Here is a 17,378-nt window from a genome sequence, read left to right as displayed (position 1 = left end):
TATCTTTAGAATTTCCGATAAACAGGATAAACTGGATAAACTCCGATAAACTGGAGATAAAAATTTTTTTTTTCGTAGAGTGTTGCTACTGCTTGCTTTGGAATCGTGGAGTTTGTTAATCAAAAATTCGTTAAAGTTTTAAAATGTTTAAAATATATAATAAAATATTTAAAAACAACATATCTTTAGAATTTCCAAAAGACAGTCTCTCGCGCTGGAGATAAAAGTGTTTTTTCCCGTATTGTGAGTGACACTGCTTGTTTTTAAATCGTTGAGCTTGTTAATCAAAAATTCGTTAAAGTTTTACGAAATGTGAAATACACAATAAAACAAAATTCAAAATTCGGGCTTTCATGTGTCCATATTCGGATGGAAGACTGAGTTATTTAATGTACATTTTATGGCTCTAGGTACCGTTGTTATTTCACAATGCACACATTCATGCAAATTCTCCATTATTTAATTTTTTTTAAATATAATACAGGGCAATAATATTTGGTGGTAACAATTTGAAAAGTGATTTAGACTTTTATAGTGATTCAAAGCAAAATCCCATTTTGAGACTAGTAGCCCTTATGACCAACGCTCCTTTGGGCTAATAATAATATCAGAATAGCCTTTTTAATGTGCCATGTTTACGATTTGCATTTAATGTTAAGCATTGCACATTAAAAAGCACACATAAAGACAAACTAGTCTATTCATCTGTACCCTCTCCCGGTTTTTCAGCATAAGATTTAGAAACTTCTGATATACGATAACGTTCTGAAATATATGCATAAATAAGAAAATATTTTGTGTAAGTAAATATGATTGAAACTAATAAGTCCTTTGGAATACATAATAAAATAATATCAGATTGTCTATATGTGTGTTTTTTAATAAGTTATGTTTAAAATTTAATGTAAATGTAAATGTAATTTAATGCAAGTACTTGTATGCATTATTTTAAATACATTGAAATGGTTCATCGGCTAATTCTGGATACAGAAAAGCAAGGACTTTCGTAGAAGAGAGATTTCAATTAATTTCAAGGTTCCTTTCCTCTGATGAAGTGACATTGAGATCGATTGACTTCCTCTTCTGTTTTTGTTCATTTTTCTTTTAGATTCATAATTTTTGAAGAGGGGATTTGCTTGTTTGAAATGTTTTGGTTTCAAACTTTTTTAATTTATTATTGCATTTCTATGATTATTTGAAATTTATTAATTATGAATTTCAATTTCTGATCTTTGTGAAATATTAGTTCTACATTTCTTACTTAATACTGAAATGTTTACTTACTGTAGTAAACATTTCAGTATTAAGTAAGTAAGTATATTATTAAGTAAGTATTTTATTAATACTTAACTGTTTCATGCAACGATACTAGCTTGATAAAGCCTTGACTAGGCCGGCAAGCTACAGCATAAGCATTTTTAATGATAATGTCAAGTCTCATTTTAAACATTTTAAAATGTAAGAAACAAATAAACTGCATACATTTTGAGTGAAATCAATGTCCCATTGGGTCTCACGCAGAGTCCAATGGCTCTTAAGGGAAAAGAAAAGGTAAAAGAAGGTACTTCCTAAAGACAGTTACTTGATATTTTTAAGAAAGAAAATTTCCCATAAAAAAAAAAAAAACCACCACTGTAGAGTCATTAAAATTTTTTGGACCCTCACCGGAACACGAACGGAGACCTCTCGAATATGCGCCGAGCCTGCTAACCGTTACACCACGAATACACGCTGGAAGAAGGGAGAAAATACCCTATAACATCTTCCTCATTCTTTTCCACTTACATCGTCTACTCCGTACACTCTCCTTTCTACAGGTAAAGAAAAATTAAATTAAGTTTTCGGCTATTTTATTTGTTTAACATTGTGTTTATCTTTTTATTACTTCCTTGAATGAAGTAAAAAGGAACTATTGTAATCGCGAAAAGTTTCAGGCAGAATATTTCAACGACAATATCCATTTAACCGCTATTGAATGAATTTAACGATGCTTTTGCGTGACATCTGTACCTAAGCACAATAAAAAAACTCTTTTCTCCCAAAAACAAATTATAAAACTGCTTTAAAATGAATTCTGAAGAGAATTTTTCGTGGCGTACGTACGTACGTACGTATCTCGCATAACTCAAAAACGAGTAGCCTCAGAACGTTGAAATTTTGTATATAGGACTACTATAACATGTAGATGTGCCCCTCGTATTTTGGTTGCAATCGGCCGCACCAAACATATATAAATGTATTTATATATATATCCATTCTGTTACCCGGCTCAGTGACCTCAGTTTCTTTACTCTTATATGTTTGTAAATTATGCATTTTTTGCTTAATAAAATGATTAAATTATGTTGTTCTTATCTTCCGTTTAAGGTTTTTATGCCTTTAAGAAATCTGCAAGCAGTATTTGTAGAATTATCAACAATTTAAAAGCTGTTTAATTGTGGTTAAGCCTAATGTTTAAGTAACATGGAGACATGCTTGTTTACATTTGAAACAGCAGAATAGTAGATTTGTTTCCAATCTAGAAAGACTAAGCTTCGCAACAACAAAGATAACGCCTTCATGTATTATTATTACGAATTAAATCATGCTTAATCCTTTCTGGAATTGTTTCGAGGAAATAAGTGTTTAAGATTTACTTCGTAATTTTTAATACAGATATCTCGAGTTTTTATGTATTTTTGCCTTGTCGAGAAGTGAGAACTGAATTATTTATTATACATCGTTCTAGATTTATTATAGTATTTGAAAAGAACATGTGGCAACAATTAGATAATTCTTCAAATGATATAAATTTTGTGCATTCTTAGTTATAATATGAACGAAATATAACGCTGTTAAGTGAACTTAGCGCCACAGTGTCGCTGTGGTAAACAAATATAGTGAATTTATTCTATTGTGGTTTATGCTGTATCGTCGAAGTAGATTTCATTCAATCCAATAAGTCAAAATGAAATGCAAGAAAAAATGGGTATAATTTAATATTCCGCACAAGGAAGTCGCGGTGTACACATTCGATTTTTTAATATGTAACGATTTCTATCGGTTTGGGATTATGAAATTTTGCGCAAATTATACTGTTGTAAAATTTTAATAAACAATCATCTGTGGCTCAGAAACAAAGTAATGCATTTTACATTAATTTCTTTGGGAAATATTGCTTCGGTTTACGAACATTTCTGTTGAAAAACGACCTTCAAGAACGAATCATGACAGTGAACTAAGGTTTCGCTGTAGACATTGATATATGAAAACATGCAAAATATTATTGCTACCTATATCCGTAGGTCTTTAATTGCAAATATTTAAAATTGAGTTTATGAATTCCAATATATAGGGAATTCCAAGAGAATTAACTTTTTCAATCAAGAACTTGAGTAACAGTCTTAAGAAGTGAGAACGTAAATGAAAACTGCTTTAATTTATGGTAATTATTCTACCGGAAAGCTTTTGAAATTCCAAATTCGCCTGTATTATTTTAAAATCTTAAATGTATTACAATTATTATATGCAATATTTCTTACAAATGTAAATTCGAACGAAGATTTTGTGTCTTCCTATGTGCTGCAAATTCAAATAATAGAATCATATTATTTTCTGTTCTCTATGTAGATCTTAGGGAAAATTATGGGATTTCGTTCTTAAGTATCTTTTTGGTTGAAAAATGGTGCTACATCTTCTGTACATAATAGCAGCCATTTTTATGGTTAAGTTATTTAAATATGCCAAACTCACAAGGGATATCTTCCTAAGAGAAGGGATGCTTTCGAGGAAGACTTTCTGAGGGAAATTAGCTCGTATTCAAGTTACATGTGAGGAAAATCACGAAAACCAGACACGCATCTAATCCGTTCGTCGGAGGTGGAACCTAGGTCGAATTCTCGGTACTCAGCGGTCTTAATTTTTCGGCTAGTGATGAGCACTGTTTTCATGGAACTATAGTGGTTAGCGGTCGTTGACTGCCGTGCTGAAGAACTCGAGTTAGAACCCCGAAGATGGCATGGATGTTTGTAAATGTATAGTGTGCGTGCGGATGGGAGTGCTCTAAATATACGGCCAGCCGAAAGTCTTCTCGAAAGGTTAATGATAGGGAAAGAGGGGTGGAAGACTCTCGATCCCGACCCTCCCTAGGGTTTTCTCCATCAAAGTTGTGGGTGGAACTGAGCTAAATTGCACTGTCATCTGTAAGGTGCTCAAGGCTGTTGCCAACGACAGACGTATCTTTCACTCCTTGCCACAAGGAATTTTGTGGGCTTGGATTGACTATAGCTTAGCCAAGTGAGCATTAGTCAACAACAACAACAATAATTTTTATGAAGCTATGCGTAGGTGTTGGTGTATTTAATTATGGCAAAGCACACAAGGGCTATTTGCCTAAAGGGAGGGATGCTCTCGTGGAGGACTTTCTAAGGGAAACTGGCTCGTATACACGTTACACATGGGGAAAACCACGAAAACGCCCATGCAGCTAGCCCGTTCGCGGGATTCGAACCTCAGACCGAACTACCAGTGTTCAGCGTCTTTACCGCTCGGCCGCTGGTGGGCCTAAGCTATGCGTAGAAAATGTAAGAGCAAGGAATGATGATTCTAAAATAATCTTGATGAGCTTTGTTATTATTAGAATTCTAAATTATTAAATTAATATTAATAAATATATATTTGTTTCTTGTTACACTTTCATAATCTGCTTTATAATTTTCTTTTGATAATATAACTTTACAATACATTAAATATTGATAAAATAAAGAAAAGGATTAGAAATAAAAGATAAAAGAGAATAATAATTTTAAATGCCATGAAATGTTTTTAATTAATAAAATAATTTACTCATGCAATAACTGCTGCACTGCTAAATTTACTTCATTTGTCAAGATTATCAATTTTATGATTATTACTCTATTTTATAGGACTTTATTTAATTTAATTTGAAATCTGAAAAGCTTATAATTTTATGATGTTTTATTCTGTATCATTAAATTTCAAAATTAAGATTACCTTAATTCTGAATTTTAATGGCACTGAATAAAATTATTGAAAAGTTGTATGTCTTTTTCTACAAGATAAGTTAATAATTGAAAATATATTTCTTTATACAAGTAAAAAAATATCTAATATATAAGTGCAAAACTTATGTATGATATTTACTCTCACATATTAATTTAATACTTGCACTTAATATTAGACATGCAGTAAAGTTCTGATATTAAATGTAATACGGTTATTTTATACAAAATATCAGCAGTTTATACATAAATATATAAGTAATCCTGCAGATGAAATAATTTGATTTAAAAAAATGTCTTTAAAATTTAATATATTTTCGCTATAATCTATATATCAATCGTTTTAATTTATTGCTCAGAAACTTATATTTATTTTCTTACTACTTAAAGAAAATCTGAAATCAAAATACTGATGTTACATTGTATACTATTATGGATTGATGCTTACATTTTCTGCTGTAGAATATTTTTAATGTGAAAATACTCGAAATGATAAATTTCTAAATGCAAAATCGTCAAAGACCTTTTCCAAATTCTAAATGCAAAAGATATTCTCCAGATTTCAATTCTAAAATTGAAATGAATTTAATAGTGTGCATGCGTAATATGGAAAACAGTTTATTTTGGAATACAAAACCTGTTTTACCTCGAATATTAAGATCTAGAAACTCAAACTCATATGTGTGCTAAAATTTTTAAATTACCACGACACAACTCATTTTGCCATACATGACATTTTTATAGTATGAATAATGTACATTTTTCCTAAAAAAACATTGTTACATGTATACACTATAAATCTGTAGTGGTCCAGTTATTGCTAGTATAATGGCCTCGTTATTGCATGAGTCATAATTGTTTTTAATTTCAAGTATTTTATATACTTTTGCATGTGTTTAAATACTTCATAAAATTAACTTTGACGTTTTGTTAATATTTTTATTTCTTTTATGCTGAATGGCAAAAAGTAATTATTCATATTTATATTTCTTTCACGCTGAATGGCAACGAGTAATGAATCATGATTAGTTTAGTTTTCGAATGTTATTCTATAAAATAGAAGCAACTCCTTTTGATAGCTGAAAAATAAGAGCAATAAACTTAGCTATTTGTTTGTAATTTTTGCTGTTTGTAATCATAATTTAGTTTAAACATTACTAGCCAAGGCTACAAATCCAGACTTACCTTTTCTGAGTCAAGCGGATGTCATTTTCCGTCACTCTCCAAGCTGATTTCAAACAGGAATATTTCGTGTGACAGCTAGACATTGATAACAAATATTGCATAACACAGTCTGATCTGTTTATCTTAATGTAAGCACAAGATGATAATGTTTTGTTTGGAATACAAATTACAAATTTTTGTTGCTTTCCATGTGATTTTAGTTGCTTACGATTTGTTAACATTTGTTTTCATTTTCAATGATTGCATGCATGCAAAAAAATAAATAAATATTATTATTTCTCCTTTCGATTATAGTGTTAATTTTGATAAGACACAATGCATTTATTCATTGTGATAAATTATTATTATTTTCAAATACGTTTAATGACTTATAATTAATAAATTATGAAACATTTTGTTAAGAATACAGCTACTGATATTTTCAACTTAAATAAAAAATATATTAAAATCTAAAATGTACACTAAAACAAATAAATACAAATTTTTATTATTTTAAAACATCCAAAACAGAATACAGATCTGCAATAAAACAAGCAAAAGGGCTGCAGATAAGTATTTTACACATAACTCTGAAACTGTAAAAAATAAACGTAAAATATAAACATCCAAGTGCAACAAATAATTTAACAATATTTACACTATGTACAACAAATACTGATGAGCGTCAGTTTTTCTTTACATTCATTTGCAGCTGATATCGAGTGACCTAAATTAGTCAGGCAGATATTAACAGAAATTTGAAAAATAATAGAAATGTTGTAAAAATCTTTATACTTAACGCATTATAAAATTTTAGAAAATACAGATACGGTGATAAATTTAGAAGTATCATTAAACAGATTGCATTGATTTGAAACAATCACATGAATTTTTAAAAAACTAAATTAAGTTTAAAATGTACATTTTTATAAAAAAATACTTCGACAAGAAAATTTGAAAATGTATGATAAATTTTTACACTAATTTTTGCATCATCTAATATAGTGAATTTATTTTATTGCTTAAATGGACATACAGTTTATCTTCTTGAACAAAATAATTTTAATCTAAATCATTTGAAAACTCTATATTAAAAATCTTCAACCAAAATGAAAAAAAAAAAAAAATAATAATAATAATAAAAAAAAAAAAAATACAGAAGTATTTAAGTAAGTAACAATGGCAGTGAAAACAAATTACAAAATATCAAGTATTGGTAATTTAAATTATTAAATAATCCAAAATTAAATAAATTTATAAAGTACAATATCTAAAACAAAAAATAATTCTATAAACAGCTGATTTACAGATTATTGCTCTATTGTACTATAATATTTCTTAAAATCTCACATGTGCAATATCGAGAGGAAAAAATCTGTAAAATTATTACTTACAGATGATTATTCTATTGTACTTGCACTGCAAATATTTCTATATGAGAATGTCCTAAAAATACTGATAGTCGTGCAGTTTGGAAGAATGTCATGATTTGGCTACGAGGTAACAAAATAGTTCAGCACTTGCAATGGTACACCCTACATGGTTGTCCTGCAATTAGGAGGTTAATACTTATCGTTCTTTTTGGAACATCAAATGTTCATGTCAGTTATAAAGTGTGACACACGCTGAAGTTCATTCTGCTGTCGAAGGTAATCTTTCTCTTACTCGTTGACAGAACCCTTTTGTGCCATCAGGACCTCTTGGTACTCGGATGGTTTTGACTGGAAGACTCTGCAGCAGGGAGCCCGTCGAAGACACTGAAGATGTCAAATTCGAATCGGACAGCATCATCTGCTCCCGTCTCCTGCGCCAAGGGCTGAGAGTCTCGATGGTATCGGTCTCAGTCTTCTGCAGGCGGTCCCTCGATCCATTATACCGGTTGCTCAGCGATGCGAAAGATGAATTTGGATCATTATAGATGGAAGGATTGAAACTATGTCGTCTAGGATATCTGCTGTCGAAAGTGTTTCCAGTGTTGTTACCTGGAGAGGAAGAGAGATAACCGGAACTCTGAGAGCTCATGGATCCACTCCGTCTCGTTCTCTTTGGGTCATCAACAAGCAGATTGCTTTTCTGCTTCTCGATAGTTTTTTTGTCTGCTGATGATTTCCTATTCTTTTTCTTTTTCTTAGGACTTTCCTTGGTAGCACTGGAATCGTTGTTATTAGGCGAAGGCTTGGCGATTTCCTTTTTAGGGGATTCAGCTTTATTAGTTTTATTGTCCTTTAGTAGAACCGGTATCACTTTTATCTCTGATGACTGGTTGCTTTCCAAGGCTTTCTTGGCTGAAGCGTGTTCTTCGAATTCCACAAGAGCGCAAATCTTAGCCTGAACATCTGGATTCTTTGAAAGGAATCGTTTAATATCAGAAGGTATGGATCCTCCAGGTCTCAGGATTCTCACAAGAGCTATGTCTCCGCAACTAGAAAACATCTCGCTGATACTGTCGACAGATGGCTTATCGGAATTGAAGCCGTATACTATGATAGATCTTGAAGTAACTGTCTCGTCGTGGTCAGGTAAAGGAGTCAAACGTTTCACTTTCGTGCCATCTGCATTGAGAGCTAGCATCTGAGACTTTTTGACACTGTGAGCTACGGCTTTCCAGTTTCGGCACAGACTTCTAACTTTGCGAAAAGATGCCAAGAGTTTCAAGCTCACGTAACCTTCCTTATTGCGACGAACATGTTTCAGCAAAAATGGATCCTTGAGAATATTAGCATCAGAAAGATAGAACTCTACCATCTTCATGATATTCTCTGCAGTCTCATCATCGGGAATATCGAATGCTTGTTCTGATCCACTACAGTCAACTCCAGAATCCTTCGGTTCTGAATCAGACAAATTCAGTCCTTCTTCGCTGTGATTCCCACAAGAGGAATCATCATCTATATCCTCAACTGACAAAGTCGGCTTCATCGCCTTCGTTGTAGCAACTACAGCGCTCATTTTAATTTACGCTGGCGGCAGCTCTGGATAGAGAGATCACGGGAGAAACGCGGTTGTTCAAAACGGCGGGAAGTATCCGAAGAAGCAAACTTTACAGGATATCTTCCTCTTTCTTCCCACAAGCTTTGATGATGACGATTTCTACTGCTGCGATCTGATTAATCCGCAAGAGCCGAGTTAAGAGTTTTTATGCTGTTCGGATTACGCCCCGCGTTCTGATTGGACGAAGAGGAAAACGAACGATCCCGCCACGTCGCTAGCTGTGACAGCGGCAGATCTAGGATTACTCATCACCGCCGCGTGACGTCACTGCGAAAGGTGATTTGGAAGCCCCGATCTTCTGTCGCCGGTTGGTATTGTGCGATGCAATTGCTGTAAGGCTTCTGCATGCACGAGGAAAGTCGTGTGATTATGAGTGTGCGCTTGAACATTGTGACCGCTACAAACGTGAGAGATTAACAGGTGTCTTTTCTTACTTCGCATTTTCTAAAGGGGAGAAACTGTACGACAGAAAACTTATCGCTTTGATGAAATGCGTTGTATAAAAGAAATAGGTTAATTCAAAGCGAAAAAGAATACGCATTAACTAGAGATAAGCGAAATATCGATAAATGTTTTTATGACTCATCAAAATTTGAGTATTTTAATCAGAAATATTTTGTATTGTCTTAGCAAAGTAATATCTTTTTGCGTAATATGAAATAAAAATATTAAATGGGCTTTTTTTTATTTTTAAGGATATATGTTTTCAAAGGCATTTATTTCTTTTATAAGACATGATTTTTTTTTAAATTTGTATTTTTAGAAGCATGTTAATTTTAGAAGAAAAATTTTAATTTGTTTTAAAATTTGAGTCTGTCTTAATAAAAAAGTGCCTCGGAATTATCTAATTTTCCTTATCGTGTCCCATTTGAACTCGTAAAACATTAATAGAAGTAAATTAATGAATATAAAATAATAATAATAATAAAAGAAGAAGAAAGAAAATTTGAAAACTCTCAAATTTTATACTACTCCCAAATGGGTGCTTTTTTTTCATTTACAGGCACATACACGTTTCGAGAGCATTTGGGCTATCACCACCTTCGGTTAAAAATATAAAACAGTATATCTTAGAATTTCCGATAGACAGTCTCTCTCGCGCGCTAGAGATAAAAAAAAAGCGTTTGATTCCTTATAGTGTTGCCATCGCATGCGTGGAAATGTTTTAATTTTTTAATCAAAAATTCGTTAAATTTTACAAAATATGAAATACACAATAAAACAAAATCGAAATTCAAAATTCGGGTTTCCAGGTGCCCATCTTCGGGTGGAGGACTAGGTTATACAAAATTTGATGTCTCTCTTTTTTGGGGGGACAGGGCGAGAAACATTCATTCATACAGGTTCTTCATTTCTTATGTTTTTTTTTTAAATATAATACAGGCCGATAGCATTTAATGGCAACAATTTGAAAAGTGATACAGCCGTTTATAGTGATTCGTTGCAAAATATTGTTTCGCGACTAAAAGCACTTTTGGGCTAATAAGATCCATTTATGGTTACGAAGTAGTGTCAAATACCTTTATAATAGCGAAATTTCTCATCTTTTCTCAAATTAAATTTTATTCTCCATTTTTAAATTAATTATCCAACAACAACAACAAAAAAGTAAGTTTCTTCATATTGTAGATTTCATGAAAAGAATATTTAATTTTTAAATTTATCGAAACCCTACTAAGGCGACCATCTTTGGTTCCAACTTTGGGCGCCTTTATATAATTATGCACATAGAATCGTTTTCAGAAATGGTCCCCGTAATTTATTCCATGGCACATTTATAATATATAATGATTTGGTTTTCCTCGGATGAATGGCTGATAATGAATCTACAGATACTTTGCCAACGATAACGTTCTTTTTTGGTTTCGTACTATTTGTACACAAAATATTTTTTCTTTCTTTACCTTATAATATTCACTTTACTATAAATAAAAAAAAACCCTGATGTGTACACCACATGACTTCTTTGTACGGAATATTAAATTATACGCATTTTTCTTGCATTTCATTTAAACGTATTGGATTGAATTAAATTTACTTCGCCGACAGCGCATAAACCACAATAGAATAAATGTATTCTTTAAAATTCAGTCTATTTGTTTACCATAGCGACACTCTGGCGCTAGGTTCACTTAACAGTATTCTATTTCGTTCATATTATAACTCAGAATGCAGAAAATTTATATCATTTAAAGAATTATCTAATCGTTGCCACATGTTCTATTCAAATACTATAATAAAGCTAGAACAATGTATAAAAGAAATTAAGCAAACAAAACAAAAAAAGAAACAGTTTTTCACAGACGATTGAGTATTTCTCATTCAATTAATTCAGTTCTCACTTCTCTACAAGGCAAAAATACATAAAACCTCAAAATATATGTATTAAAAATTACAAAGTAAATCTTAAACACATATTTCCTGGAAAAAATTTCAGAAAGGATTAAGCATGATTTAATTCGCAATAATAAATGAAGGTGTAATCTTTGTTGTTGCGAAGCTGAGTTTCTCTAGATTGGTAACAAATCCACTATCCTGATGTTTCAAATGTAAACAAGCAATGGCTGCCATCAAAAAAATTATTAGGCTTAACGGCACTTAAACAACTTTAAAATTGTTGATAATTCAAAAAATATTGCATACAGATTTACTAAAGGCATAAAAAACTTAACCAGAAGATAAGAACAACGTAATTCAATCATTTTTAAAGCAAAAAATGTACAATTTACAAACATATAAGAGTAAAGAAACTGAGATCACTGAGCCGGGTAACAGAGTGGATATATATATATATATATATATATATATATATATATTTATATACGTTTGGTGCTGCCGATTGCAACCAAAATACGAGGTGCACATCTACATGTTATAGCAGTCCTATATACAAAATGTCAACGTTCTGAGGCTACTCGTTTTTGAGTTATGCGAGAACACACGTTCGTACAGACGCCACGAAAAATTCTTTTTAGAATTCATTTTAAAGTAGTTTTATAATTTTTTTGGAGGAAAAGAGTATTTTATTCTGTCCTTACGTACAGATATCACGCAAAAACATCGTTAAATTGCATTCCATAAAGGTCAAAATGGATATTTTCGTTGAAATATGCTGCCTAAAACTTATCGCGATTACAATACTTCCTTTTTACTTCGTACAAGGAAGTAAAAATTGTTGTATTTTTACTCGCACGCATTACATTAGCAAGCATACATACTCTCTCTCGGTAGTAGTTGATATTGTCTCAACTATGCTTGTGTAAGATTTTCGTTCAAAATGCATCTTAGTATATTGTAATGCTATCTTGAAATATTTAAAAAGATAGAAATTATAGCCATGAGATGAACATTTTATGTATTTGGGAAATTTCCAGCTTTTTAATTTAAATGTATGCAACTATTTTATATAAAAGTTGCATTAACATTTAGAATGAAGTTAAACAATATTTGACAGTATTCTTATATATCTCTTCTTAAGAAATTAGGCATTCGAAAACCGGGACAGCTAAAAAATAATGACTTTTGAAAACTCCCTGAACAATGTTAGTTCCGACAGGGGTTCTAATCCATACGAACGGGCTGACTGCATGGGCATTTTCGTATTTTTACCCATGTGTAATGTGTATCCGAGCCATTTTCATTTAGAAAGGTCCTCAACCAAGGCATTCCTCCCGTTAGCCCTAGTGTGCTTTGACATAATAAATTAAACCAAACAATTATTATAAAATTAAAGCTAAAAGTATTTTATCTTTTAGCTGCGATTTCCTAATAAGTAAATATACAGAGGTAAATTCAGATGAGTTTTGATGACGATGGATTACCAAGAGAAGATCTTGATTTGTACACGTTTCTACATATCGAATATGCATAAAATATTTTTCCATTACTTCCAGCATGCCTTCGTGGCGTTACGCTAACACGACCGGCGCGTATTCGAGAGGTCCAGGTTCGAGTCCTGGAGAGAGCATTGCTAATTTTTCATGTACTCCCGCTTCAAAATAACCTAATGGTTCTACAGTGGCTCCGAAACTAAAGCATGTCGGACAATAATTCGTCAAACCAGAATTTGGCAATTGGGTCCCCTAATTACCAGTTGCTTTTTAAAAGGGGGAGTATATAAGGTATTTTCTGTCTCCTTCCAGCATGCCTTCGTTGTGTAACTATAGTACACTCGGCTCGTATTTGAGAGGTCCAGGTTGGGGTCCCGGCGAATCGCTCAATTTTCATGTACTCCTGCTTCAAAATAGCCTAATGATTCTGTAGCTGATATAACTATTTCCTGTTCTTTAAATGAACGAGTTAACGTTTGAAAACATAATAATTTTGAAATATTGATGTGTAAGAATAGTAGAAACTACAAATTCCGAATTGTGTTTCCCCCGATTTTCAAGCAACGATATATAGGGTGTTTCATAGATCATGGGACAAACTTGGAGGGGTGGTGAAGCGTACTAAAACATGCATTTTTTGTATAGGAATGTAGAGTCTAAAGTGACGTGTTAAGGCAGGAACGCCAAAAAAAAAAGACACGAGTGAAAAATGTGTTTATGTACAAAATCAACGCAAAGTGCTTCTTTGCAGCAATACAGTATTCAAAATAAATGTTCAAAAAAGGGAACACTAACAGTAATAGGAACTACAGCTGTTGTGATTGGCTAGTAATGCAGCGGTAGAGGGCGGTAGTCAGCCGGACAAACCACGATCCGATGCCTCAGAGCATCTCATGTACCGTGCTGCTAATGGGAACGGCAGAGCAGCGCTACGGTTGTACCAGGAACGGTTTCCGAACAGGCGTATGCCGAAGCACACAATGTTCTAGAGGTTGCATCGGTCTTTATGTGAAAAAGGGTCATTTGAAGCCACCTCTGACACTAGGAGTGGAAGAAGAAGTGCACGACAACCTCGCATTGACGAACCCATCTTGAACATTGTGCATGAATCACCTCAGACAAGTACAAGAGCTATTTGCACGTCGCCTGCAGCTGAGTCATTCCACCGTTTGGAGAGTATTGCATGAAAATGGTTTGCACCCATACCATTTGCAGAGAGTCCAAGCCTTGCAAGAGACAGATTCCCTTCTTCGAGTTCATTTCTGTCATTGGTTCTTGCAGCAGTGTGCGGCGCAGGCGGATTTCCCATCGGATGTGCTATTCACGGACGAGGCAACTTTCTCACAGGACGGCATCTTCAATAGCCACAACATGCACGTGTGGGCAACTCATAATCCACACGGTACACGTCCACATGCATTCCAAACTCGCTTCTCCATGAATGTGTGCGCGGGTACTGTTAAAGACTAGCTCGTCAATCCCTTCTGCGACGTTACCAAGCATGTATTATTGCTGCTGGTCGTAATTTTGGACATTTATTGTTAATACTGTATTGCTGCAAAGAAGCACTTTGCGTTGATTTTGTGCATAAACACATTTTCCTCTCGTGTCGTTTTTTTTTTTTTTTTTTTTTTTTTTTTTTTTTTTTTTTTTTTTCCTTCGTTCCTGCCTTAACCCGTCACTTTAGACCCTACATTCCTATAAAAAATGCATGTTTTAGTACGCTCCACCACCCCTCCAAGTTTGTCCTATGATCTATGAAACACCCTGCATATTCATAAGAACTCTGTATGAATATTTTCCTCTGTATTCAGTTTGACAGTTGGTAGTATTTTCGGGATATATAAAAAATTCGCCAACTGTTAAAATAAAATTTATTCAAATACAACAGTTTCTTTTTTATTATTATTTTAATTATTTAACGAGTTCTAATAGTTTACTTCTGACTATCCAGTCTAACTATTCAGTTTTAAACTTTATGAAAGTTAGATTGAAATTTTGAAATAATTAAGCTCAGAGAATTTAACTAAATGCTTCTAAAATAGTTTGCAAGGTATTTAGAGAAAAGAAGGATGCGATACTTTTCAGAAATGAAATGAATGCTTAGAACAAATTTTTGCCGTTCTTCTTAAAAATTATTTCATGCTAATGTAGAGGGTAAAGGTTTAGTGAAAAGAATTTATCAAAAAAAGGTAATGTAGGTATCGTCCCACTACACTTCGGTTTATTTTTAAAGTTAATATTCAAAATAGTACATAGTATAATATAATATAATATAACAGTATAAATAGTATATCTACATTTTGATTGATATCATATCTATTAGATATAATTATAGTAGTTATAATAGGTATAATAATAGTAGGCTAACAGTCATAATTTATAACAGTTCATAATAGTTCCTTGAGATAAAGTTTATTATATGAATCTGTATCTTCTTCTTCATCTTTTCCCTTTTTTTACTATATCATTATTATTGCAAGGGTTTGTTTTTAATTCGTCGCGTATTCGTGAGATCCAGGTTCGAGTCCGGCAAGGGCACTGCTCATTTCTCACATCATTCTGCATCAGAAAACCCTAATATCTCTACAGTGGCGCCCGAACTAAAAGATGGTGGATGATGATTCTTCAGCAGCAGGATTTGGCGACTGGTTCCTGTGACCCCCAGTCGCCCTTTAAAAGTGGGGAGTATATAAGGTATTTTATCCCTCCTTTCTGCATGCCTTTGTGTTGCGACGGTAGCACACTCGGAGCGTATTTGAGAACTCCAGGTTCGAGTCCAGAGAGAGCATTGTTCATTTTTGACATTATTCTACATCAGAAAAACCTAATATAACACAGTAAAATAATTGCCATTTCATTGCTGCAGATCCTCAAAATTAAACCTTCTGTATTTTATGTGCAGAGTTGAATTCTATGTTTTACCTGGCGTCAATAAGTTTCTTTCCTCAGGACGTTATGCTAAAAATCTTCAAGCTGTTTATTTGGCAACCTCAGCTATCTCTTAATCTTTTCGACGGGCTATTTTTCATTCAGTTTTGCTATTTAAACAAGTATTTCAACAGAAAAATAATATCATAGGTCTCCAAAATGAACTAAAGTCCTTAAGCCTTATTTTATGAAACCAAAGCGGAGGACATATTATACGGTATTTCTCCCGCCTTCTTAACATGCCTTCTTAGTGTAGTGGTCAGCACGCTCGGCGGATATTCAAGAGGCCCATGGTTCGAACTCTGGCGTAGGCGTTGCTCATTTTTCATCTCTCCTGCTTCCAAAAAATACCTAATGTCTCTAGGATTGTCCTTTCTTTTTCATAGTGTTATATAATAGATGCTTGAAGTTGGGGATGTACGGAAAATTGGAAAATTAATCCTGATTCCAAAGGATAAAGGAGGATTTCGTCTATTTTGTCTGCTGAAAATATTTGCAAAGGTTTACGATAAAATTTTAGTTAATAGACTGTAATATATTTTAAATAAGAATAATGTTAATTCTGAAAGGCAATTTGGTTTCAGAAGGTCAACAGAACTGGCTCTTCATAGAGTTACAGCTGACATTAGAGAGCACAGAAAGACGGAGCATGTGGCTTTGGTTTCATTTGATGCCAGGGGTGCCTTCGACATTGTAAGGTGGCTCTTCCTGATGCGACACTTGAAGAATATTGGAATTACTAAGAGTTATAAGGTATTTTCTCCCTTCTTTCTGCATGCTTTCCTGGTGTAACGGTAGCACGCACGTCGCGTATTCGAGAGATCCAGGTTCGAATATATATGAAATTATAAAAAGTTACTTTTTAAAGGCGAAAGATGGTTTTTAAGGGTCCATCTGATAATCTGAACTGGTTTTTGGACATTTACAAAGGATGTCCCCAAGGCTCTTGCAGCGCTCCTCTGTCCTGAGGTCTTCAGAGAGTCAATAGTTCGAATTGTGAGATTATCTACTATGCCGACGATATACTGGTTATGGTGGAGGGCGACTCTCTTGAAAAAATGGAGAAAGTATTTTAAAAAGTATAAACTGATTTGAAAGAATGTAGTGATATAAAGAACATATATTTTAATAATGAAAAACACTTGTGGACTTTTTTTCCCCTCGAGGAGGGAAAAAGACTAACCCCCCACAATTGAAATTTAAGGGTAATCCATCAAATTTGATGAAAATATGAAATATCTAGGAATTATTATTGATAGCAAATTAAATTTTGCGGAACATTTTAAGCACATACATAGAACCACAGGTCCTGAGGTCTTCAGAGAGTCAATAGTTCGAATTGTGAGATTATCTACTATGCCGACGATATACTGGTTATGGTGGAGGGCGACTCTCTTGAAAAAATGGAGAAAGTATTTTAAAAAGTATAAACTGATTTGAAAGAATGTAGTCATATAAAGAA

At 33.2% G+C, this 17,378-nt stretch overlaps 1 protein-coding gene across 1 annotated transcript; it reads right to left on the bottom strand.

Annotated features, from left to right (window-relative positions):
- Positions 1-6,656: 6,656 nt before the first annotated feature.
- LOC118186750 (la-related protein 6-like) lies at positions 6,657-9,334 on the bottom strand. The gene has a single exon (XM_035356895.2). The coding sequence runs from the start codon at positions 9,111-9,113 to the stop codon at positions 7,797-7,799; it is 1,317 nt and encodes a 438-aa protein (XP_035212786.1). The 5' UTR covers positions 9,114-9,334; the 3' UTR covers positions 6,657-7,796.
- Between the last annotated feature and the right edge of the window lie 8,044 nt (positions 9,335-17,378).

Source organism: Stegodyphus dumicola, chromosome 6 (genome assembly GCF_044657685.1).
Source record: "Stegodyphus dumicola isolate Sdum_Otavi_A_Nest chromosome 6, ASM4465768v1".
NCBI lineage: Eukaryota > Metazoa > Arthropoda > Arachnida > Araneae > Eresidae > Stegodyphus > Stegodyphus dumicola.
The sequence above is the reverse complement of the archived record's forward strand: the minus strand, read 5'-3'. Positions and strand labels throughout refer to the sequence as shown.